Source organism: Myxocyprinus asiaticus, chromosome 4 (assembly GCF_019703515.2).
Source record: "Myxocyprinus asiaticus isolate MX2 ecotype Aquarium Trade chromosome 4, UBuf_Myxa_2, whole genome shotgun sequence".
NCBI classification, from domain to species: domain Eukaryota; kingdom Metazoa; phylum Chordata; class Actinopteri; order Cypriniformes; family Catostomidae; genus Myxocyprinus; species Myxocyprinus asiaticus.
The window spans coordinates 54,018,845-54,046,103 of NC_059347.1; the positions used below are offsets into that span (position 1 = coordinate 54,018,845).

Here is a 27,259-nt window from a genome sequence, read left to right on the forward strand (position 1 = left end):
CAGTCTTTCTCATCAGATGTTCAGACTATTAATGTAAACGAACTCCCTGTATCAAATCCTCAATCCTGTATTTTTTTTTCTTCTTAAAAACAGAACTGGTTTCCTTGCACAACCACAAAGAATCACACATTTTCCCCATCATAATATTTAAATTAGCTATTTCACACAAATTTTCAGCTAATGTTGTCTACGTGATAACTTCACGCAATGTTTGTCACTTTTGTCTTGTAAATATCCATGATACTGTGCGTTTGTTGTATGCATACAATTCACAGAAAGCTTTAGCAATAAATGCTGTGATTTATTGCTGTATCTGTTCACTTACAGTTGTGTAGTTTGAAAATGCTCATAAGGTATGCATCTGATGCGTACAGCTGTCCTGCTGAAATTGACTGCACATTCCCATTAGCCTGACGCTTACCATCTCATTAGTGCCTGCTCTCTGGTGCTCAAATTCTTTGCACAAAACCCAGTTTTGACATTATTGATATTTGAATTGGCTCTACTGGCTTTGTTCACCCTCAGGTGCTGTCTGCTACCAGCATAATAAGAGGAACGTTTAAACTCCAGGACAGCATGACGGAGGACCCACCAGAAATGGAGATGTCTCCAGAATTTACTGTGCTGTATTTGAATGGCAGCCTCACAAATTCCTTTGCAAACAACAGTAATGTGACCAACCTTACCAGTATTACCTACTACCCGTATTACCAGCACTCTCTGCCTGTGGCCACTGCCCTGACCCTGGCTTACCTCTTCATCTTCCTACTATGCATGGTGGGAAACGGTTTGGTATGCCTCATCGTGCTGGAGAACCGACGTATGAGAACGGTCACAAATCTCTTTATCCTCAACCTGGCCGTGAGCGACCTTCTGGTGGGGGTTTTCTGTATTCCAACAACCCTGGTGGACAACCTTATTACAGGTGACACAAACAACATGGGTCATTTAAGTCACTTTTTTTTACAATTGTACTCTTAGTTAGGAATAGTTCACCCAAAAATGTAAATTCTGGTATTTTTTCCTCATCCTCATGTCGTTCCAAATCTGAATGACTTTCTTCTGTGGAGCACAAATATCTTCACACAAGTCTTTTCCATATAAGACAGGGCAGTTTCATGATGAAGACGTCACCATAGCCACTTTTTACCTGCATCACGGATAAGTTCTTGTCATTCTGTTCTCAACTCAGTTCGGATAATTCCATCACAGGCTCAGCGTTCTTCAGATTTATTGTGTGTTTACCGCAATGTGTTTTTTTTAATACTTCTAAATGCATTAGTTTCATTGCATTATACTATCATGTCGATATTTTAGATCACATAAAATATCAACCAAATCCCACCCGGAAACCTAATCTCTTATGAACAAAGTTACATTTAAGTGACATTACACTATTATAGATATTTTATTAACATTTTACAGGAGGGTTGTATTCATTAACTAGTTCATTAGTATTAGTAATTTGTATTCATAAATTAGTTAACTACATTAGTTAACATGAATTAGCCGTGAACAATAGTTTTTCAGCATTAATTAATCTTTTCTCATAACTTGAGCCAAAACTCGGATTTCGGAAAACTCTCTTTTGACCCAAGGCAATCAAAATCAAAATCAAATGATAAAGGTTACAGAATTTTCAATTAATTTTATTTTAAAATGTAGCCTTGCAAAGTTATGAAATCCTCCGAAATTAGTCGAATGTCGAAGGGCAATATTTTAGGGGTGAAAGCAAAGGACCAAGAGATAACCAGGAAAACCCGATAAGGCAGATTCATGAACAAATCATTCTTCTGAGCTGTTTAAAAAATATATATATATATATGAACCAGTCGATGTGGTCCACAAATTGAACAAATCCTTCAACTCACTGCCATCACAGGAGCTCTAACCATTCACTTTTATTATTAATTATTGTTTATTATTGAATAGTGACTTTTTAGTCATTTAGTGAATAATGAATTTTGGTATGTTCTTCACACAGAATTATCATATGGCTTCAGAAGACTTGTAATCATATGAACTACCAAGGTCTAATGAAGAGCTGGGTGACTCGTAACGTCACCAATGTGGAAATACAAAAAATTAAAATTTTTGGAGTGGTTGTGTGCTGACTTTTTTTAATTTTCAATAATTTTTCCCTTCTTGGTCGAGCACCTAAACTGAGCATTTTTGCCATTGAATGTAGGTCGAGTATTCGCGATATAATCATGATGATTTTGCTTGCAATATAAAATTTAAGCAATATTGTAAATTTCATGAAGATTTTAATGTGCTTTTTTTGGCCATTAAGTTTCATTAAGAGCACATAAGCAGAATCATTTCAAGATCCTTCAGGGCTGCACAATTAATTAAAATAACACCAATACGGTCATATCTGATTATAAAACTGCAATAGGCTGCGATTAAAGACATGGATAGACATGGTCTGTATGTGTTTAAAAATGAGCGACACCCTGTTCTGTGCACATGCAGGGCTCATGGGCTATTGTTTGTTAGTGCTTTTAGAGCAGTTCAAATGCACTGTGAAAGAAAAATAATGCAAGTTCAACAATTTGCACAATTATATTAGGAACAGCTACAAGTTATTGTACAAATCTACAAAGGCGGTACAGTAAAACAGAAAAGGAGGAGATGGCAGCGTTTCACCAGATGCAGAACATTGTAAACTGTCAAATCCACACTGCTCTTTCAGTGTCAAAATAAAAGCTCTAGGTGAAAGTAAAGTTAACAGGACAGAAATATATTACTTTTAACACAAATCTAATCATCAAAATAATAATGATAATTGAGTATTATATTATAATAATAAACTTGACTGGGTCCCACATTAATAATTTAGTATTATGCAATATTCAAAAATAAATTACTTTTTTGCACACCGTATAGTGTGCAGGCCGAGGCATGGCTTTGACATGGCATGGAGTAGACTCAGAATCCAGGGCAGAAGGTGGCGCAAGCTCTGCGACAATGACGTGGCACTCTGGTTCGACGATCATGATGTGGGACCCTGGCTCGGCGATCATGACGGGGGACCCTGGCTCGGTAACCAGGACATGGGACCCTGGCTCAGCGACCATGACGTGGGACCCTGGCTCTGCGAACATGACATGGGACCCTGGCTCGGTGACCATGAAGGGGGACCCTGGCTCAGGGACCATGACGGGGGACCCTGGCTCGTTAACCAGGACATGGGACCCTGGCTCAGCGAGCATGACGTGGGACCCTGGCTCTGCGAACATGACATGGGACCCTGGCTCAGCGAGCATGACGTGGGACCCTGGCTCTGCGAACATGACATGGGACCCTGGCTCGGCAACTATGACATGGGACCCTGGCTCGGCAACTATGACGTGGGACCCTGGCTCGGCGACCATGACGGGGGACCCTGGCTCGGCGACCAGGACGTGGGACCCTGGCTCGGCGACCAGGACGTGGGACCCTGGCTCGGCAACTATGACGTGGGACCCTGGCTCGGCGACCATGATGTGGCACTCTGGCTCGGCGACCATGATGTGGCACTCTGGCTCGGCGACCATGACGGGGGACCCTGGCTCGGCGACCAGGACGTGGGACCCTGGCTCGGCAGCCACGACGGGGAATTCTGACTCAGCGGCCACGATGGGGAATTCTGACTCGGCGGCCACGACGGGGAACTCTGGCTCAGTGGCCACGACGGTGGACGGCTCTGACATGGCAGTCACTGTAGGAGTGCATAGTTCCTCTTCAGCCACTCCTACAGTGAAAGATGAACCGCTCAATTGTAGGGCTAAATCAATGAACTGAGCCAGACTGAGGGTAATTCAACCGTCAGGCATCAGGGAGGACACCGTCTCATTCAGCCCAAAATGGAAAAAGTCCTTGAGGGCAATATCATTAAAGTCCACCCTGCAGGCCAGAGCGCAGAATTCCTCTACATATTCCTCTGGGGGACGATTACCCTGACGTAGGCATAGGAGCTGAACTGCTGGGTTCATAGTCGGTCAGGTATTCTGTAACGTTGCTGGCAATGACAGGCAGACGATGATAATGTGAAGAACCCAAGTGCAGTGTTTATTTACATGAAGAGTGAAATACAAAAACGTGAATACAAAACAAAACAAACATAAATTTGGCTTGACTTGGCTTGACTTGACTTAAACAACATTACACTGAACAGCAATACATAAACAATACCTGACCCAGGACTATGGCAAACATGAGGGTTTAAATACAAGGACATGGGTAACCACATGACATAAACAACCAATGACGAGACTGAACTAATAACAAGGTAACTAGATACTAAAACATGAACCAATGACATGACAAGATTGACAATGAGTTAACAAGACAACAAACCAATGAAAACAAGACACATGACATGGAGGGAAACAGGACATCACATCACCAGGAAACCACATGACATGAACAGCAACAGGAACTAAACTTTCAAAATAAAAAACACAAAACATGAACAAAACACCTAAACGTGACACACCTTGTTTCATTACAAAAAAAATAAAAAAAATAAATAAATTCTAATATAATATTTTACAAGGTAAATATAATAATATAATATGGTAAATAATGCATTTTATTAAGCTACTATGAATCATTATATATAAATATAAATACAGAAGTGTATATCAATGTAAATAATTAAATCTCATTCTCCCTTGTGCTCCTTTAGTAAAAACAAACTGTGGAAAACATGCCTTCATTATCTTTATTTTATTTTTTTCAGTGCCTTTAAAATAATGAAAGGACTTGGCAACAATGTTTGGATGAAATGATGGTTCCTGATAAAAATGATCCATGTCAGAGTAAATATATAATTATCTGAATATTGTCAATAGGTTGAAAAATATTGAAATATAATTTTTGTAGCCATTTTGTCCAGCCCTAATTGGATGTGTGTGCTTTTGCATATTATTTTGCTGATATCAAGAATTAGTATTTAAACTAGTGAAAACTGATTTGTACTGTAGATATCAATAATGCATATCCTGCACATGATTAAATGTAAAAAGGGCTTGCAATACTGAATGAAGATTCCTAAATATATAATGTTTTGTTCCATAGAAGTGAGTCAGACAGGTTTTGAACATCATGAGGGTAAGGGTGTCATAAAAATGACAGTTGTCTAGGCACTTGTCTAGGCACACACATACACTACCGGTCAAAGGTTTTGAAACTCTTGACTGAAATGTTTCTCATGATCTTAAAAATCTTTTGATCTGAAGGCGTATTCTTAAATGTTTGAAATTAATATATTATAGTTTATAATAAAAATCATGTTCTTGCTTTATGTCATAAGAGAAAGAGTGAGTTAATATGAATGAGAGAGAAAGGGGAAAATAACTAATCCTGTCTTTTACCTTGTGCCACTTCCTTTAGCCATGAGCAGTGGTTAAAAGTTTTTTTAGCTTAAGGTAAAAAGCACACCTTTGAGAATCTCTCAATAGGGAAAGTCTCTCTTTTTATTGCAGTTAACCTAAGGCCAGTTTGCACTTATTCACTGAATTACGGAGAACTGAAGCTTAATCCCACCATTTGCAGTCAGGTGCTAATACTAACTGACCTACTCTGACATTAACTGACTGCAGCACATATGTCCACTCTTATATTTGTTCATGCTATTGGACGTTGGCTCTATTGCACAAGCTCAAATCAAAATCTGGATAAAGAGCAAGGTTGGAAATGAAAAAGCTTGTTCAGCTTTCTGCTTGACGCTGTATTGCTAATTGGCATATCCTTGCTCGTTCTGAGCAACAGGATGAAATGAAAGCATAAACATTTTACTCAATTTACAAGCACTTTTGAATTAAACTAAAACAACACTTCTTAGAGCAAAGTGGATAGTGCATGTGCTCACTGCGCATGAACAGTCATTGGCACGCAGGGATGCAGGTCTGAATCCAGTCTGCATCATGATACAAAAAAGGACCATCTTAAACCAGCATGAATTTCAGGCTAGTTTGGTGCTTGTCTAGATGGTGGACCAGCAATGCTTTGTTGTTTACTAGCAAAACTTAGCTTGTAATGCTAGTCTACCAGCATCAAGCTGGTTGACCAAGGAAGTCTTACTGGTGAAGCAAGCCTGGTGGGGACACCAGCATTTCCCCTTATGGTCTTAAACCATTAAGAGCCCATAAATATATATATAAAAAAAAAAACACAAAAAAAAAAAAAAAAACAGTAACTTTCAAACAGTAATGTAAGTTCTGATCATGTTTATTTTTTTCCTGTTGAGTGCAGGTAGGGCGTTTGCACTATATTTACAGAAGTAAGAATTAGTTTTGGCCTTTGAATCTCTAGTAGTGCAGTGACTCAGAATATTGCACTTAAGGGCTGAAAAAAAAAAAAATTGCTTGAGTTACTCACTGTGTTTACGTACACTACCGGTCAAAAGTTTTGAATCACTTGACTGACATTTTTCTCACAATCTAAAATATCTTTTGATCTGAAGGCATATGCTTAAATGTTTGAAATTAGTTTTGTAGACAAAAATAAAATTGTGCCAACAAATTCATTTATTTCATTATAAAACTACAATTTAATTGAAAAAAAAAAAAAAAAAAAAAAAACGTTTTTTGAAATTGATGACTTGGACCAAATAATAAAGAAAAGCAGCCAATAAGTGCACAACATTGATGGGAACTCCTTCAATACTGTTTAAAAAGCATCCCAGGGTGATACCTCAAGAAGTTGTTTGAGAAAATGTCAAGAGTACATGTCTGCAAATTCTAGGCAAAGGGTGACTACTTTGAAGATGCTAAAATATAACACAGTTTTGATTTATTTTGGATTTTGTTTAGTCACAACATAATTCCCATAGTCCCATTTATGTTATTCCATAGTTTTGATGACTTAACTATTATTCTAAAATGTGAAAAAAAAAAAAAAAAATATTAAAAAAAATATATATATAAAAAAGAAAAATTATAATAAAGAATGAGTAAGTGTTTCAAAACTTTTGACCGGTAGTGTACTTTGCAACTGAGCTAGTTAGCTTCTTTGTCTATTTTCCATAACCACTTATTTAGTTTGCTTTTAAACATGTTTTTATAATGAAACCACTCCATTTAGTCTGTATCAACATATTTTTCTGTAGACATTTCTGGATTGGCACGGAAAGATTTGAAACTGTTTTCACTGTTTGTCTGTTTGTTTGCTTGCTTTACTGTCATTTTGGCCACACCAGGCAAATTCTCTTGTGTAGAATATTAAGATCTCCCTCCAGCAGTTAAATTCTGTTTCCAATTTATAAAGTACAATAGATGTTATCTCCATCAATAAGCTCTTCACAGATAAAGATACTCCCACTGTATGTACTCACCTTGAGAACAAAGATCTGCATCTCTGTGAGCAAGCCTAATCCCAAACTATCTTTGTTCAAGATTTACCACGGGTCCATTGAGATGAGCCCATGAGCAGTATTTCTAATTGCAATTTTCACTTGTTTCAATGGATTTAAAAAGAACACTTAGATTTTGGTGCAGTATTTTTCCCAAGATGTAAACAGCTGCAAAAGGACAAACTAAAACACAAAATTCTGATGATATTGTAAGCAATTAGTGCCCTAGACATTGTGGCTATTTTTTTGTGAATTGAATTGCTTCACAATTCATTCTGTAAGACAAGTTTTGTAGGTTCTCAGGCTATAAAGGTGGTCCAAGATGACAATTTAGGCCCATCAGTAATTTTTTGTCTAGCCCTCCAATTGATTTTGATGAATTTTTTTTGCTGCCTGTTAACACAGAGCACTCTCTCCACACAAAGCAGTGGTGAACTGAACAACTCTTAGTTTTGAGTTTAACAGTGCTCAGCAGTGAGTTTATCAACTCTCAAAAATGAGTTTGACTGTTTAGCAGTGAGTTGAATGATGGGTACATTAACAACAACAATTGTGCAAATGTACAATATTTGCAGGACAAGGAAGTGCAGGTAAGGAATTTTTCCTTACTGAATGGGAGGATTTAAAAAAAAAAAAAAAAAAAAAAAAAAAATATATATATATATATATATATATATATATATATATATATATATATATATATATATATATATTTATTTTAAGTTTTATCCAATTTGTAAACAATTTCTCAAAAATATAAAAAATAATGTTTTGTTTTGTTTGTTTTTTCAAAGTAAAGTTTATTAAAACCTATTTGTTAACTGAGGATGTAAAGTCATGTTTATTCATGAGTACTTTTTTAAGGTGTTTATGGCTGGACCTTTAAAAACTTCAACTGAATATAATTTTTTTTTTTAATGTAAATAAACAGATTATTAAAGATATAGTTCCCCCAAAAATGAAAATTCTGTCATCATTTACTCACTTTCATCACCTTTATGACTTTTTTTTTTTCCTCAGTGAAACATAGAACTAGATGTTAGGCAGAATGTTAGCCTCAGTCACCATTCATTTTTTATTACATTATTGTGGTTTCAATTAAAGCTCTGTTGATTTCCATAAAATTTAAATGGCATCACAAATTCCTACACATACCCACCCCATCCTAGAGGAACTTTATATTGCTCAGATGTTGCTCTTTTCTTGCTCTGAGAATTAAAGGAATAATTCACCCAAATATGACAATTCTCTTGTCATTTATAGAAGCCCAGGAGTGCCGTTTACAAAAGAATGAAGGACTAAATTATCAATCTGTTAATTTGAAAATAAAAATGTGAATAAATAAAACCAATTTATAAATGGACAAATAAATAGACACATTTAAATGTGAATAAATAAACCAATTTAAAAATAGACAAATAAATAGACACATTTAAATGTGAATAAATACATAAATTTAAAAATGGACAGATAAATAGACACATTTAAATGTGTTTATTTAATTCATGTTTTAAAATGTACTTATATTTAGCAATAAAACAGCACATTAATAAGTCATTTTTAAATGCACCTTTTAAAATGCCTTTTAAAAAGCATTTGGCAATTGCTTTTCTTCATCCATTTGCCAACAGCTTTTCTTTATTGTTCGACTTTTCCTTTTATTTTACCATTTGTCTATCCATACCAAAAATTCTGGCTCTTGTCCGCACGCCGGCCTCAGAGAAAAAGATCCTCCCGCAGGAAGTCGGCTCCACCTGCCCGTCAGCCGGCCCCAAGTCCCCCTGGTGCCCCTGTCACGGAAGCTGGAGGCCTGGTTAGCGCTCTCCATCCCCTCACGGTGACTCATCAGGATGATTCGCCTCTGCTACGATCAAATTCGCCAGACGCCCACACCGGTTCAGTGGCATCCTCTCCACTACGGTGCAGGGCGAGGGTGCCTCCGTCCTCCCGGTGGAGGTTGTCACCCTCCTGGTGAAGGGAGCGATAGAGCCCGTCCCCATAGCCGAGTTGCGCAAGGGCTTCTACAGCCCTTATTTTATCATGCCCAAGAGAAGAGGGGGGTTGTGCCCAATCTTGGACCTGCGTACCCTGAACAAGGCCTTACACAGGCTTCCATTCAGAATTTAATGCAGAAGCGCATCCTGGCGTCAGTACGACATCATCGCGGCCATCGACCTGAAGGACACGTACTTTCACGTATCGATCCTTCCTCGACGCAGACCCTTTCTTCAGTTTGTCGAAGTCAGTGCTGACCTGCCTGAAGACCATCAGGCAGAAGGTAGCGGCACCACTGAAACAATTTCAGAGGCTCCTGGGGCATATGGCATCCTCGGCGGCAGTTCTCCCCCTCAGGTTGATGCAAATGATACCGCTTCAGCACTGGCTACAGACTCGAGTTCCGAGGTGGGCATGGCGCCATGGCACTCGGCGTGTGACCATCACGCGACAATGCCATCAGACTTTTAGCCCTTGGTCGGACCTTGCGTTTCTATGGGCAGGTTTTCCCCTAGAGCAGGTCTCAAGGCGTGTCGTGGTCACGACAGACGCTTTAAACTCGGGCTCTGGACGGGGCCCTGACTCCAATGGCACATCAAGTGCTTAGGGTTGCTGGCGGTATTGCTGGCCCTGAGGAGGCTCCACCCCCACATAGTCCAGATGATTTGGGAGAGATTCGGGGAGGCACAGGTAGACCTGTTTGCCTCCCAAGACTCCTGTTACTGCCCCCTGTGGTACTCCCTGTCCGAGGCCCCCCTCAGCATGGATGCCTTGGTGCACAGCTGGCCTCGAGGGCTACACAAGTATGCGTTTCCTCCTGTGAGCCTCATTGCACAGACTCTGTACAAAGTCAGGGAGGACGAGCAGCAAGTCCTGTTCATTGTGCCGTATTGGCCCTGACAGTAGCACCTCCCTGGCGCATTCCCCTGAGGCAGGACCTTCTCACTCAGGGGCAAGGCACACTCCAGCACCCGCAGCCAGACATCTGGAATCTCCACGTCTGGCTCCTGGACGGGACGTGTTTCTCCTCATCAGAGCTTTCTCTGTCTCGGCCAATGTGCTGCGTACCCTCTCTGTAGATAGGGTCCTCCTGTGGCATCATTCCGCATGTGTACTTCCCCGTTGGTAAGTCCATGTGAGGTATGCTCCACATGTTAACCTCCCTCCGGTAGGATGTGGTCTCTGTAGTTCTCTCCTTCCTGGAGAGGGAAGAGCACTTCCCAGCGCTATTCTAGAAAGTACTCAGTGGGAGATTGCTTAACAGCAAATTAAGAAAGGCACCGCCAGTAGCCTACTTGGGTAAGTGCCTCCTCCCCCCTTAACGGGACTAGGGAGACGCCTTACCTAACTCGCTGGAAGGTCACAATGTGGTTGAGCGCTCGCTGCAAGGCACGCATCAGCTTGCCCGTGTCCACTCTTCCGTGCCTTGTGACATGGTTCAGCACCTGTGCCATTTCCTATAGGAACCCCTAGTGTCACTACATCGACACAACGTTGAGTGAGTGACAAACAGGGAACGTCTTGGCTACTGATGTTCCCTGATGGAGGGAACGAGATGTTGTGTCCCTCCTGCCGCAGCACTAAACCGGCCACTGACATGGCCGAGACTCTCTATCGGCTCCTCAGCATAAATCTGAATGAGTGATGCATGCCATATCCTTTTATACCCATATGTCGGGGGCGGAGAGTGGCATGCAAATTCCACTCGCCAATTTTCATTGGCCTTTTCTATTTTAAGCAAAGGTGATTGGGGTTCTCAAGATCGAACCCCTACTGTCACTACATAGACACAATGTCTTTTTCCCTCCATCAGGGAACAGAGGTTACATCAGTAACCAGGACATTTTTAATTTCCAAATGTTCAATTTTCAAACTGCTGTGACAGATATTAGGCCAAATATGATCTAAAGTTGATCTTACACCATCACGTGAGATCTTACAGGAGAACCGGCCCTCTACCACTGCAGCAAGTATTGTCTGCGAATAAATATAATGTAACTTCTACAATATGTTTTGCATTTATTTTAAATGCAGTAAGTAACTTGTTCAATCTAAATTGGCTGTTAAGCTTGAATATTAAATATGTTAAAAAATATTAGTTCAGAAAGATTTCAAAAATATCCTTTAATAATTATCATTAGCATTAACAAACATTATTATCTTGGCTTGACAAAGCATATTATTATTATACAGACATGGTTTAGGGTTTTTCCAAAATCCCTAAATCAAGACCAAAATTATCTACATTTACACAAAGCAACTTACAGTGCACTTATTACAGGGACAATCCCCCCAGAGCAACCTGGAGTTAAGTGCCTTGCTCAAGGACACAATGGTGGTGGCTGTGGGGATTGAACCAGCAACCTTTTGAATACCAGTTATGTGCTTTAGCCCACTACACCACCACCACTTCAATTATAGTTATAATTATAAACTATAACTCCTCATAGAGCTTTCAGATGACATGCCTCCTCCTAGAGCTGATTTCAATACAGGTGACGCCATAGGAACGATGCAATACTCTAATGAGCATAGATACTGTCATGAACTCAAGGACTCCTTCTGCTCACCATCATCCGAGTTCTGAGGGCACCTCGAACTACACTTCCCAGCATGCCTACCTGGACTGATTACACTTACACCTGTTCCCTATTTCATAGACTATTTAAGCACTGTTCTAACAATAGTCATTGCGAAGTCTTTGTTTTGCTCCTGCTAACATTTCTGAGCATTTTCCTCTGTTTATACTACCTGCCTGTGTTCGACTTCTGCCTGTTTTCCACCGTTTGATACTCTGCTGCCTGCCTTGTTTACCCATTGTTTACCTGGACTCTTACTGTGATTGTTTGCTACCTGCCCTGACCATTGCCTGTTTATTACTATGTCTCTCATCTGCTTACGCTGTTCCATTACTGGTCTGTTTATGAGTTGCACATTGACTATTAAACCGCATATGGATCTTAACCTCTGTTCTTCAGAGTCTGTGTTACAGAAGACTTCGGCAACTTCCTACAGGACTCCTCCAACCTTTGCCTATTCCCCATCATCCTTGGGCTCACATTGCCATCGACTTCATCACTGATCTCCCTGTCTCTCAAGATAACACTGTCATTCTTACTGTCATTGATCGATTCTCTAAGTAACCTAAGATACACTTTTTACATGGTTCTCTGGAACACTTGATTCTGATTGGTCAATGGTGTCATCTAGTGGTCTGATATTTCTCTGTAACAACCGCACATCCACGTATCAGACCACTCTAGGGCTGAAACGATTAGTCGAAGTTATCGACAACATCGACAATAAAAACATTTCTACAAAACTTTTCATTGTCGAATAGACGTAATCTAATTTAACATAACATGAGATCACATTAAACCCTAATGATGATGTGTGAGAGCAGCACTGCAGTTCGCACCTAACTGAGGAGAGGAAGAATTACACAGATCACAGTCCAGATGCATTCTAAACTTTCCAAACAGCTTCAGGTGATGTAGATCGCAAATATTAGGGAATTATACCAAATAAGTAAATACAGAAGCACTCTCGTTGTGGAATAAGTGGAGCCGGTGCTCTTTAAAGGAAACACCCCGGCCTTACATCTTAAATGCAGTTATACTTAATGCGTTATAGATTTATTAAAGTATAAAATAATACAGAAGCAGATCATGTAAATAACTACAAACTCCAAAGCTGCCATTTCTCTGTGTGGTCAGTGCCTCTTCTATGAGTTGTGCGGATGTCCCGATCTAAGAGGGAGAGATTGAAACTGCACCCAGCTGAGGCACACTCTGTCGCGTGAATGCTCATCCCTCAAGCGTGTGCTTAATGTAGCTAGATTATAACGTGATGGCTCGCGACTTATTGAATCATAATATATGTGTCACTGTGCATTTCTTATCGTGAAGAAAATTGGCAATACACATCTTTATTAATAAGAGAGAGTTTGTTTTTTTGTGAGTTAAAGATGGAATGAAGTGAACAGAAAGGTGAGAGAGGTAGTCTTCGCCCCATTATACACTGCAACAAAATATGTTTTTGATTTGATTTTATTTTGGCTTGTTTTCCAATATAAATATCTAAAACTCCTTTAAAACTATGTACATTTTCTTTTAGCAGCTACAGTTGAAGTCATAAGTTTACATACACTTAGGTTGAAGTCATTAAAACTAATTTTTTAAACACTCCACAGATTTAATATTAGCAAACTATAGTTTTGGCAAGTTGTTTAGGACATCTACTTTGTGCATGATATGAGTATTTTTTCCAACAATTGTTTACAGAGAGATTGTTTAACTTTTAATTGACTATCACAATTCCAGTGGGTCAGATGTTTACATACACTAAGTTAACTGTGCCTTTAAGCAGAAAATTATGTCAAGCCTTTAGACAATTAGCCAGTTAGCTTCTGATAGGAGGTGTATGGAATTGGAGGTGTACCTGTGGATGTATTTTAAGGCCTGCCTTCAAACTCAGTGCCTCTTTTCTTGACATAATGGGAAAATCAAAAGAAATCAGCCAAGACCTCAGAAAAAAAATGTGGACCTCCACAAGTCTGGTTCATCCTTGGGAGCAATTTCCAAATGCCTGAAGGTACCACATTCATCTGTACAAACAATAATATGCAAGTATAAACACCATGGGACCACACAGCCATCATATCGTCCAGAAAGAGACGCATTCTGTCTCCTAGAGATGAATGTTGTTTGGTGTGAAAAGTGCAAATCAATCCCAGAACAACAGCAAAGGTCCTTGTGATGATGCTGGAGGAAACAGGTCGACAAGTATCTATATCCACAGTAAAACAAGTCCTATATCGACATAACCTGAAAGGCTGCTCAGCAAGGAAGAAGCCACTGCTCCAAAACCACCATAAAAAAGAAAGACTACAGTTTGCAAGTGCACATGGGGACAAAGATCTTACTTTTTGGAGAAATGTCCTCTAGTCTGATAAAACAAAAATTCAACTGTTTGGCCATAATGACCATCGTTATGTTTGGAGGAAAAAGGGTGAGGTTTGCAAGCCGAAGAACACCATCCCAGCTGTGAAGCATGGGGGTGGCAGCATAATGTTGTGAAGGTGCTTTGCTGCAGGAGGGACTGGTGCAATTCACAAAATAGATGGCATCATGAGGAAGGAAAATTATGTGGATATATTGAAGCAACATCTCAAGACATCAGCCAGTAAGTTAAAGCTCGGTCACAAATGGGTCTTCCAAATGAACAATGACCCCAAGCACACCTCCAAAGTTGTGGCAAAATGACTTAAGGACAACAAAGTCAAGGTATTGGAGTGGCCATCACAAAGCCCTGACCTCAATCTGATAGAAAATGTGTGGCCAGAACTGAAAAGCATGTGCGAGCAAGGAGGCCTACAAACCTGACTCAGTTACACCAGTTCTGTCTGGAGGAATGCTCCAAAATTCCAGCAACTTATTGTGAGAAGCTTGTGGAAGGCTACAAGTACAAACCAATAAAGGCAATGTTACCAAATACTAACAAAGTGTATGTAAACTTCTGACCCATTGAGAATGTGTTGAAAGAAATAAAAGCTTAAATAAATCATTCTCTCTACTATTATTCTGACATTTCACATTCTTAAAATAAAGTAGTGATCCTAACTGACCTAAGACAGGGAATGTTTTTTTAAATGTCAGGAATTGTGAAAAACTGAGTTTAAATGTATTTGGCTAAGGTGTATGTAAACTTCTGACTTCAACTTTACACTGCAGAATATTTTTTTTTTTTATCTGAGAATGTTGAATATAATATTAAAAATACAAATATTTTAAAATATCTAAAAATCCTTAAAAAAAAAAAAAGATGCATTCACCAGAGAAGCAGCATTTAAGATATTTAGACTTGATTTTAGAGAATAGATCTTGAAAATAAGTATATTTTGTCTTTACTGCTAAGTTTAACCAAGTGAAAAAATACACTCATATACAAAATACACTTATATTTAAGATACATTCTCTTAAAGCAAGTCTAAATATATTATATATTGCTTCTCAAGTAAAAGTATCTTGTTTTAAGGATTTTTAGACAATTTTAAATGGAAAACAAGACAAAAACACTTGATAACAATAGGATTTTTTTGCAGTGAATTTCTTTACTGAATTAAACTTAATAAATAGTATTTTTTTCCTTTAATTCAGTGAATGTCATATAGAGGTATGTTTAAAAGTTGATTTTGTCCTCTTGATTGTTTGTAAGCATGTTTAGTACAACCTTTTAAGTCGGGGCACAAGCTGAATAATCGGATAATAGCTAATGATTAATCATTTCAGTAATCGCCGAATAATCGAATAATCATTCTAATAATCGTTAGATTAATCGATTATCAAAATAAGCATTAGTTGCAGCCCTAGACTGCTAATCCAGGTATTGTGAGCCACTTCACTTCGGGATCCTGATCACCCTGTCAGGGTTTATTTTGCGATAACAACCGGCTGACTGTACATTATTCCATACATACCAAACACACATTTTGGGTAAAATAGTCAGTTTTCGATCATATAAATTTTTTTTTATAAATACTTTTCAGTACTGAATGTTTCATAATTATGTTTATTATCAAAACTTCTCTCCCTTCGTCCACTATCTTGGATTTATTCATAACTGTGCATTATGGGATCGCCTACCTACGGAAGGATACATATAATGCTATCTAAGAATTTAACCAAAACTAGATATCTTAGGAGGCAGCATAATTAAGATACCTAACTTTTGGAACAGCCTTTGTGTTGGGAGCGCAGCTATAATGTCTTAAAGTGCTGCCTCCGGAGGCAGTTCACTCGATTTTGGAACAGACTCAGTGTGTCTTTTCTAACTGATCAGCATTACGGTTTTTACACAGCGGATGACCAAATCTCCAAAAAAATCCCACAGACTTACTTTGACTGAATGTTCAAACAGGCAAATGTAATCCTTGTTCATTCAAACTCCAACTATCAAAAATTCCAGTGTAAACATACACACAATAGGCATTAAAATGCTTTAAGTAAATCAATCAATCTATCTATCCATCCATCCATCCATCCATCCACTTACATACCTGACAGTATATCTGAGCACCTCTGAGCACAATTATTTACATTGTTCAGCTTGTATTGTCTTTCTTTGTATGCATCTCAAATCAGGATTATTCATGTTTTTGCCTTGTAGTACAAGGTTTAAATGTACTGGTAGTAAAAAAACAAAACAAACACAATATGTCACTCAAACCCTTAGCGGATTCTGTCTTTTGTCATTAAAGCACTGTGTCATTATTTCTTCAATATCCATATTTCCAATTTCCAAAGGAAAAATAAAGTGTGTTTCTTGTTGTAAAAACATGCTGAATGCCTCGAGTCATGCTCAGGGAGTCATTTGCAATATGAATACACAGATCTGTTGCGGCTAGAGGAAAATCGGATTTGTGAGGTCTTACTGCACCTACACAACTCATTGCAAGTATCCTGTGGACACAGAAAAGATTGATATGATTCTTCTGCAACTTCTGTTATATTACAGCTCCAGCATGCAGCTCAGACAACCTGCTTGTCAAACTAGAGTCGTTCTTTAACTATTTTTGCTATTCTCTCTCACTCTGAATGGTTGTCTCATTTCAACTGAAATGTGTGTTTGTGGAGTGGTTGGGAGACTGTGGATTATACAATTTACTGATTCTGTAATGATGTACTTAATCTTTTCTTCCCCAAGGTTGGCCATTCACAAACATCGTCTGTAAGATGAGTGGCCTGGTGCAGGGCATGTCCGTGTCTGCCTCTGTGTTCACGCTGGTGGCCATTGCTGTGGACAGGTTAGTGGTGACATCAGTCAGACAGGAGTGCTTGGGTAAATCCAGCGTGGTCAATGATCAAATTGTGCAGTAACTCAACTGATAGAGTGTTACACTTGCAATGCAAAAAAACGGGGTATGAATACTGAAGAGACGACATGTGAGCCAAAAGTGTCATAGCAATCACGTTTATCATCTCACATTTGCTTTTTGGGTTAGTTTTAGATCAAGGGTAGAGACCAGGGAGGTAAGTTTTGTTGATTTAAAAGAGCATATAAGAGCATTAACCTTAAAAAACGTCATCTGTTAGGGAGAAAATGTAACTCACTTCTAGCGCCACACAGTTGGCGTTTCACCTCGGAACTGCAGCGATGATACGTGTAAGGAGTCACGTTATATCATTTAGCAAAACATTTTCCACAGTCAAGGAATTATCACGAGGATACTGGGTAAAAACTGAACTCACGAAACTGGTCAAGAAGAAATACATAATATTTTCCTTCAGGAAAATTAAGCCTTTTTTTGCTGAGAAAGACCCTCAGTTAACAATTATTTAATATATAGATTAAATAAGTATAAATAGAAATATTAAACAATTATAAATAAAAAATATATATTATAAAAAATATTCATTTAGATCATTAAAATGCATTACATTATTGTGGCAGACGAGTAAAGCATTGATTAGATAACACAAAAATTGGCTTTAGAATCCAATAAATCGTTTATTCCCATATTATTGAACATAAGCCAATCATTGGCCAACAGTCCACAGCAATACATTTTGCAACTGAATTAGTCAATCAGTCTGAGATTTATTATATGGGCTCAGGGACTAAAAACGGTTCAAGGAACGAAAACGAAAATCAAAAATAAACCAAATTATTAGCAGAATGTAACCAAAAACCATATCAAAGTGATTTTCAATTGTTCTGGAGTGAAAACTTTATTTTTAAATGCTGGCAACCAGTTATAACTGGTAAATTTTTTCCCAATAATTTTTTTCACGAAACTATAGGCCAAAGGGTTTATCACAGTACATTTTTGGATCTGCACCACTTCATATTGCCTGAAAAAATTAAACATGTGCTTTGATCCTGAAGGAAACTGCTGCATCACACATTTCTTTGCCTAATTGCCCATTGTGGATGTTGCATTCTCTGAATGAAGACCTTTTTAACAACTATGTACACTACCGGTCATAAGTTTTGAAACACTTGACTGAAATGTTTCTCATGATCTTAAAAATCTTTGAATCTGAAGGCGTATGCTTAAATGTTTGAAATTAGTTTTGTAGACAAAAATATAATTGTGCCACCATATTCATCTATAATACAACAATTTAATTTAAAAAAAAAAAGTTTTTGAAATTGAAGACTTGGACCAAATAATAAAGAAAAGCAGCCAATAAGTGCCCAACATAGATGGGAACTCCTTCAATACTGTTTAAAAAGCATCCCAGGGTGATACCTCAAGAAGTTGGTTGAGAAAATGTCAAGAGTACATGTCTGCAAATTCTAGGCAAAGGGTGACTACTTTGAAGAAGCTAAAATATAACACAGTTTTGATTTATTTTGGATTTTGTCACAACATAATTCCCATAGTTCCATTTATGTTATTCCATAGTTGATGACTTTACTATTATTCTAAAATGTGAATATATATATATATATAATAAAGAATAAGTGTGTTTCAAAACTTTTGACCGGTAGTGTATAAATACTTCATACAGTATACGTACATGCACAACTAATCCAGATACAAGGAAAACATTATTTTAGGTAAAAAGTACTTTTCTTAGTTGTTTCCCAGTCTTCACTGAATTATTGTTAAATATGATGCATTAATACAGGTTTGATGCTGCCGGGTTTTGACTGAGAAGCAGATTTGTAATTTAAGTTATACTTAACTGTTAATTAACTGCTTGTTATGATTTCTATGCTGATAAATCCACCACACAGGAAAAACATTAATTGCTTATTTTCGCTTATTTTGGTGAGGCAAGTGGCCTGTTTTGGGCTTGTTTTTCCAGACCATGTTGTTTGTTTCTCTTGCGAGATCTGCCAACACTGAAATTGGTATTTCACCCACCCATTAGCGCAGAGTACTGTCATTTTAAAAAGAACGTTATTAACTGTTCGTTTATTTTGTTCTAACCGGTAACCTTTTGGAAAGGAGGCTGCAGAACTTCTGAACCGGAATGAAAAAATACAAGTTTTGCTCAGAACGAACCGAAATGAAAAACATTTAGTTTTTAGTCCATGTATAGGCTTGTCTAAGGATGAATCAATGTACACATGCGTCAGACAGACGCTTTGGTTACTTTTGTTGCGTCGCATCTTTAACATACTGTTTTTAGGTCGCTGTGTTAAATTTGAAACTTAGAAAAACATGTCTTCAAATTCCTGCATTTGGATTTGTGCTCCATCAAGCTGTGTTTGAATGCAAGCACAAGTCTTCATTTTGTGCTGTGTGCTGTGCGTAAGTGTGGTTTGTTCTAGCAATGTTTCATTCATGAACGAATCTGTCTTTTTGAACTAATCTTTTAAGTAAACGAATCATTCTCCTCCATACACTGACTCATATTTCTTGTTCAAAGATGCTTCTCCCTTTCGAAGCTAATGAGCTGTAGTTTGAAGTGCGAAACTGCTTTGGTGGCTTTTCATGCCTGTATAACTGAATATAGCACGAGCCAAGAGCATTCAAGTGCGGGCTGTGAAGAAGCATATAATTGGTTTGACCAGCTGAACGAATACGACCCTTCACTGAGCTAGTTTTATTCAGTCATTTGAGTCTGAACAAGATGAGAGGTGTCGTTCATGAACAAACTGAATGGTAAACGCGTTCGAAATGAACGACTCAGTCATCTTGTTCGTGAATGAGTATCTGCTGAGCGACTGAACAAGAGGAGGCATATGAGTCAATCGTGTTCAACAAGGAGAAAAAGAGGTGAAATGTAATAAGACAAGTTTATAGGTATGCACAAAACATAATCCCCAATTTATGAATGTGTAAAAATTACTGAAGATGTACAGTAAGAATAACAGCAACTAAGGATGGAAATGTTGGGCTTTGATGCACAGTGTAAGATATTTTGGCTTTTTATCTGTCTTGGTAAAAAATTTAGCCCAGCATTTGACAAAATGTAGGGAAAATAAGACCCGCCATCTCTGGTGAAATGTTTATGGTGTTTAAACTCGATTTTCAAAGTGTCTTTGTACATTTGTAGACATGCAAATTCCATTTGTGGTGCTTTATCCTGCTTTTAAAGACAGATTTTAGCCTGAGCCAATAGCATTCAAGAGCCAGCTGTGAAGGAGCATGGACCCATTGAATGAACACACCTCTTCAATAAACCAGTCGGTCATATCTTTTGTGAATGAACTGAATGTACTGATAAAATTGTTCAGCAGCTCAGAACATGAAAGATTTGTCGTAATTTGTGAGGAAACACTTTGGTCAAATTGTAGACACACAAATTTTAATAAAAGATCATTAGACTTGCTCTGGTCATGAATGACTGCTCCAATGCAATGCAATTCAATGCAATTACTTAAAAGACAGTAATTTGGTACCATCTCCAGATGCAAAGGCTTAACTTGAAGAAATGTTCAATTAAGAATCTGAACAAATCTTTCTGGCAAACGGAATCAAAAGAATCCAGTCACAGAAATGAATAAAAATCAACACCACTAGATTGTTCTCTGTATAAGATGCATATTGACTAAACAGCTGGAGTTTCTCTTACTGCCCCCAGGAGAAAAAAGTTGGTACCTCAAGCTTGAATTGCTCCGATGGTAGGAATATTCCTTTTTACAGTCCGTGCACATGATTATTTGCATTAATTTAACACATTTATTTTTTATATATGTGTGTGTGTGTGTGTGTGTATACGTATATATTTATTTATTTACCGGGGCAGGTTGTCGCATGTATTTTAAATATCATAACTTTATATGAGTTTAAGGGACAGGTCAAATTTTTAAATGAGTTTTCCTGAGATTATCCCAGTGAGCGGTTCACTAGTTTCATGTGAGCAGGAAGTTTAAAAAAAAGTGAAAATAGAGCATGATTCAATGCTTTTCAACACCTGCCTTTCACACCTATCTGGTCTATTCAGAATAATAGCTTCAATAAATAGTGATAAAAAATAGTGTGAACGAAGAGGAAAATTAATAGTGTGAGAGGTTGGAAATAGTTAAAGAAAGGGAGAGAGGATTCATTCATATTGTTATGGAGTTGATGTCTGAGTGGATTTCTTCCTGCTGTCATGTTGCTGAGAAGTATTCTGTTCCAATCTCCTCCAGGTTCCGTTGCATTGTGTACCCCTTCCAACCCAAGCTCACCTTGCTGGTTGCCAAGGTGACCATAGTGATGATCTGGGTTCTCGCTGTGGTGATTATGTGTCCTTCGGCTGTGACGTTAACGGTGGAGAGAGTAGAACATCATTACATGGTCCACAATGAAGACTACAACCACACATACCCACTTTTCTCTTGCTTTGAGAATTGGGCAAACCCACAGATGAGAAAAGTCTACACCACCGTCCTGTTTGCACACATCTACCTTATTCCCCTCACCCTAATCACACTTATGTACGTACGTGTTGGGATAAAACTCTACACCACCTCTGTGATCTCCGGTAACGATCAGCATGAAGGCGGCCAGTCTCACGCTTCTCCTCTGGCCCCCGGGGCCCAACAGGAAGGCCGACCCCTCATTTCCCAAAAGAAGATCAAGGTGATTAAGATGTTGAGCGTTGTGGCCCTCTTATTCACACTGTCCTGGCTGCCTCTCTGGACCCTGATGCTCCTCACGGACTATGGTGGTCTGAATGAGGACAAGTTGGAACTGCTGACCGGCTACATATTCCCATTCGCTCACTGGTTAGCCTTCTCAAACTCTAGCGTCAACCCCATCATCTATGGGTACTACAATGAGAACTTCAAGAGGGGCTTCCAGGCAGTGTGTAGGACACATTCATGCTGCTACAGGGGGATGTCGGCAGACAACGGAGCACGGCGGAAAGCCAACAGAGATGTCAGGGAACCTGCAGTAAACTTTGGTGCAAGGAACCGGGTGTACACTGACGGCGACCTGAATAACTCTGGTACACGTCTGGAGATGGAGCAGAGGAGAACTGGGCGACTTTGTAACTCTGTCTGCACAAATGACACAGGATCCAGTGTAGGATCTGGGATAAAGGAGGTTGCAAACCAGAAAATCTTTCAGATGGAAGAACCAGAGAAAGTAAGTCCCATGCGAGTGGGCAAAAATCAAGCCTGGGATCAATAGGTGGATTATTTACTGTACTTATGCCAACCACTGACTTCAGTTGGGGCTGGAGAACATGTGGGGAGTCCACATATCTTTAACGTAAAGTGAGATTTAAAAAATGAGAAATTCAGCGGGACAATTCAGTCCTAATGATCAGTACAACATATATTCAAGGATCAAGAGAATCTTTTTAGACATTTTCTGTGAAAACACTGGAGTCACAGAAGATGGAATAATTCCCTTCTCAGAATCTAAATGAACTTGTTTTTCTACACAGATTAAGCTTTCATAAGCCCTATTTTCAGTTTCCTGGAAAGTGTAATTGAGAGAGGGGTTAAAATAATATGAAGTCTTATTTAAAGAGTGCTGAAAAAATGATTAAAGGAATGTTCCTGGTTATGAAAAACTTAAGCTCTATTGACAGCTTTATTATCACTGAAAATTATTTAAAACCGTCCCTCAGTTTGTAAAATCATTAAAAAAAAAAAAAAACATTCTTACAATGGAAGTTTAGAGGGCAAACATAAAATGGTTGCCCATTAGACTTTCACTGTAAGTGAATTTGTGAATGCATTGTTTTTTGTTGTATTTTTATTAAGTTTGCTAACCCAGAATATTTCTTAAATAATGGAAATAATGTTCTATATGGATATTCTATATTTTTGACAGAATCTGAAAATGTTATTGATTAAAATTTAATTACCATAATTCATGCCAAAAAATGTAACATTACACTATGAATACATATAGCCTAAACATCCAACATGAAATCTGTAAGCTAAAGTGTGAGGATCTCAGTTTCAAATAGGATTGGAGTGTATATCTATCTCATAAGCCAAACCGCTTTTCTGGGATCAAGTGACAAACTGCGACCACCAAATGGCCTGTATTTATTTTTCCAAAAGATGGTATTGCACAGTTGCAAAATTGTTTTCTGAAATGAACATTTGTGTGTGTGTGTGTGTGTTTGGGCGGGTTTAGGTGGTTTACTAGGACTTTCTTTTAGGTTACAAACTGGTAATTACAAGGGTATTATGCTATAAATGTGGTTTATGAGGACATTTCTAGTGTCCCCATAATTCAAATCGCTTAAACATACTAAACGATGTTTTATTGAAAATGTAAAAATGCAGAAATTTTTTTGTGAGGGTTAGGTTCAGGGGTAGTGATAGGGGATAGAATCTATAGTTCGTACAGTATAAAAATAATTATGTCTATGGAGAGTCCTCATAATGATAGCTGCACCAACGTGTGTGTGTGTGTGTGTGTGTGTGTGTGTGTGTGTGTGTGATCCCCCTGCATGTTGTGTGTGCTGGGTGATAGTGCGCTCAGGATGTGAAGCAGATATTTTTGCACCGGTGTGAAAACCAATGGGGTACCAAAGGGGACAGAATCTATCATTTGTGATATACAGTAGCTGCTATAGTTTACAATGAGAGTGAATAGGTATACTGTACATAGAAGATCCAGCAAGGACAATTTGAATGAGCAGAATCTGTGACTCAGATGTTTATATTTTAGTGTTCATTGTGCGTTTCTTTAGTCCTAGTGGGTCTGACTGTGGCTCCTCGTGGCTTTTATAAATCTATTGTTTTTTTGTGCATTGGTGTCTTATTCTTTACCAAGTGTTTATTTGCAAGATGAGTGAAAATGGACTGTAAAGAGATGCCATAAACATAAAATAATTACAGTAGATTTTGCACATTTTGAGCTATCTAAGATGAAATACTGGTTGGGTTAGCCATTAGACACCTTTAATAGGGTTAGGTCAACCCAAAATGAAAATTCTGACATAATTTACTACCATATTGTTGTTCTCGACCCATATGGCTTTTCTTCCATTGAATAGAAAAAAGGAGATGTACTGTAAGGTACAATGTTAGGGACTGACAGCCTTAGCCACCATTCAGTTTGGAATGAGGCTGTCAGTCCCCAACATCTCCTTTTGCGTTCCGCAGTAGAGAGAAGTCATACAGGTCTGGAATAGCATTCCAGGGTGAATGTAAATGATGACAAAATTTTCATTCTTGGGTGAACTATTGTTTTAAGGTAAATAAAAGATGCATAAAGTATTTGCCATTCTTACAAAGCTTTATGCATTGATTGTTCACATTAAATTCATTAAAACTATATAGTTTTAATGAATTTAATGTGAACAATATATATATATACACTGGCAGAATATTGGAATAATGTACAGATTTTGCTGTTTTGGAAGGAAATTGGTACTTTAATTCACCAAAGTGGCATTCAACTGATCACAAAATATAGTCAGGACATTACTGATGTAAAAAACAGAACCATCACTATTTGAAAAAAGTCATTTTTGATCAAATCTAGACAGGCCCCATTTCCAGCAGCCATCACTCCAACACCTTATCCTTGAGTAATCATGCTAAATTGCTAATTTGGTACTAGAAAATCACATTGCCATTATATCAAACACAGTTGAAAGCTATTTGGTTCTTTAAATGAAACTTAACATTGTCTTTGTGTTTGTTTTTGAGCTGCCACAGTTCTCTCTTCCAAATACACGTTTTCAATGTTTATTGTGCACACATCCCGCTTTTTATGTGGCAAACTCGTAAAATCGCCCCTCTGTGACGCTTTCTGTAACGCTTATCATGTGGAGGGCAATGCAGGCGTTGTGGAGGGCAATGCAATGCTTGACGCTGGCGTTGAGCGGAGCGTTGACACCTCGGCTCAACTCATGTGAAATGCGTTTTACAATGATGAAAGAACATTATTGAAATTCAGAATTATTATTATTTGTCTATTATTGTGGTCTTTTCTGATAAAAGCCATGCTCAGCAGTTTAAATAGGCTACTGTAGGAAAATGATACCATAGATCTGCTTTGTGTTTATGATTCTTATACTGAAGTCAGTAGATTTGTAGCCATGCAAGTTTTAATAAAGGAGAAGGTAAGGATGTTATTGAAACTCACTATTATTGTTGTCTTTTTGGGTGAAAAATAATGTTCAGACTGAAGGAAGACTATAGATCTGCTTTGTTCTTTTAATGCTTAAACACTATAAAGTCTCTTGGTAGATTTCGGTCAAGAACGACTCAGAATGATTCACTGACTCACTCATAGCACATAGCACATAAGACGCTTATTTGTCACCACCTAGTGACCTTTCCAGAAGGGGTCACTTTTAATCAGTTAATAAAATTGAACAAATTTGTGAAACAGAAGCAAGCCTCACCAAAATACTCTTTATTTTGCAGCTAATTCTGCACAATTGTAAACTTGAATAAACTTGAATCACTAAAATAGCTGGAATTGATGCTTTTAGCTTATTCTTTAAAAAACAAAAACAAACATATTCCCAGGAACATTTTCGTGGACCAGTGATTGTCTTACCTTTTTCAGCCCTCATGAGTTTGCATCCCTGTAATTTGTTGTGGCATTGCAAGAACAAATCTACAAATTTGAAAAGCAAATTTGTTGTTTTTCATTACCCATTTAGCGCTCTTGCCACCAGTGACCTCACACAACGTAGCCTACCTATATGACTTTTTTTTTTGCATAGCCGAATTTCAAACATTACAAGTAAACACGCTACTAAGACGGACAGAAAACATGGACAAGTTTTTGAAAAGGAAAATTATTGACGATGGTTAGCCTATGTGGGATAGTGGTGTGCCGTAGAATTTTTTAGTCGTAAAAAGTGTGCCGTGGCAGAAAAAATGTTGGGAAACACTGTCTCAAGGTCAATATTAGGTCAAAAATGGCAAAAAAAAGAAATGACTTTCTCTAGAAACTTGTCAGTCAATCATTGTTTTGAGGAATGAAGGCTATATATATATATATATATATATATATATATATATATATATATATATATATATATATAAAAAGGAAGATTTCATACAAAGGTGTACACTACAGTCTTAAAAGACAAAGGACAACTGGCTCTAACAAGGACAGAAAGAGATGTGAAAGGCCTGATGTACAACTAAACAAGAGGATAAGTACATCAGAGTCTCTAGTTTGAGAAATAGATGCCTCACATCTCCTCAGCTGACAGCTTCATTGAATTCTACCCACTAAACATCAGTTTCATGTACAACAGTAAAGAGAAGACTCGGGGGTGCAGGCCTTATGGGAAGTATTGCAAAGAAAAAGCCACTTTTGAAACAGAAAAACAAAAAGAAAAGGTTAGAGTGGGCAAAGAAACAGACATTGGACAACAGATAATTGGAAAAGTGTGTTATGGATCTTAACCCCATTCAGCTTTTGTGGGATCAGCTAGACTGTAAGGTGCGTGAGAAGTGCCTGACAAGACAGCCACATCTATGGCAAGTGCTACAGGAAGCGTGGGATGAAATGTCACCTGAGTATCTGGACAAACTGACAGCTAGAATGCCAAGATCTGCAAAGCTGTCATAGCTGCACGTGGAGGATTTTTTTCAAATTGTATTTGTAAATTTCACGTTATTTATGTCCTGACTATACATTGTGGTCTGTTGAATGCCACTTTGGTGAATAAAAGTACCAATTTCTTTCCATAAGAACAAAATCTGTACATTATTCCAAACTTTTGGCTGCCAGTGTATATATATCTTTTTTATGGGCTTAAACACACTCAAGGTAAGGAAGCCAATCATGGCAATGCTGTTGTTGAACCAACGATAAAAAAAATTAGGAAGCAACTATAAATGTTTTTAGTGACATTTGTACTAAGCCATAAAAGTGTCCAGGAAAGTGGAAAGGTTAAGTGATGGACGACTTTAAAGATAACTGTAGCCAGAAGTTCATCTTCATGACAACAGCAGTTTCTTAAGGGTTTAAGAGTCCATAATAAAGAGTTATATATAAAAAAAAAAAAGTTAATTAAAGCTGAGGTGTGTGTGGCATAT

General features: G+C 38.1%; 1 protein-coding gene across 1 annotated transcript; it reads left to right on the forward strand.

The window, feature by feature from the left end:
• Positions 1-576: 576 nt before the first annotated feature.
• LOC127439607 (neuropeptide FF receptor 1-like) lies at positions 577-22,412 on the forward strand. Its single transcript, XM_051695800.1, has 3 exons — positions 577-925; positions 17,039-17,138; positions 21,425-22,412. The coding sequence occupies exons 1-3, from the start codon at positions 577-579 to the stop codon at positions 22,410-22,412; spliced, it is 1,437 nt and encodes a 478-aa protein (XP_051551760.1).
• Positions 22,413-27,259: the final 4,847 nt, after the last annotated feature.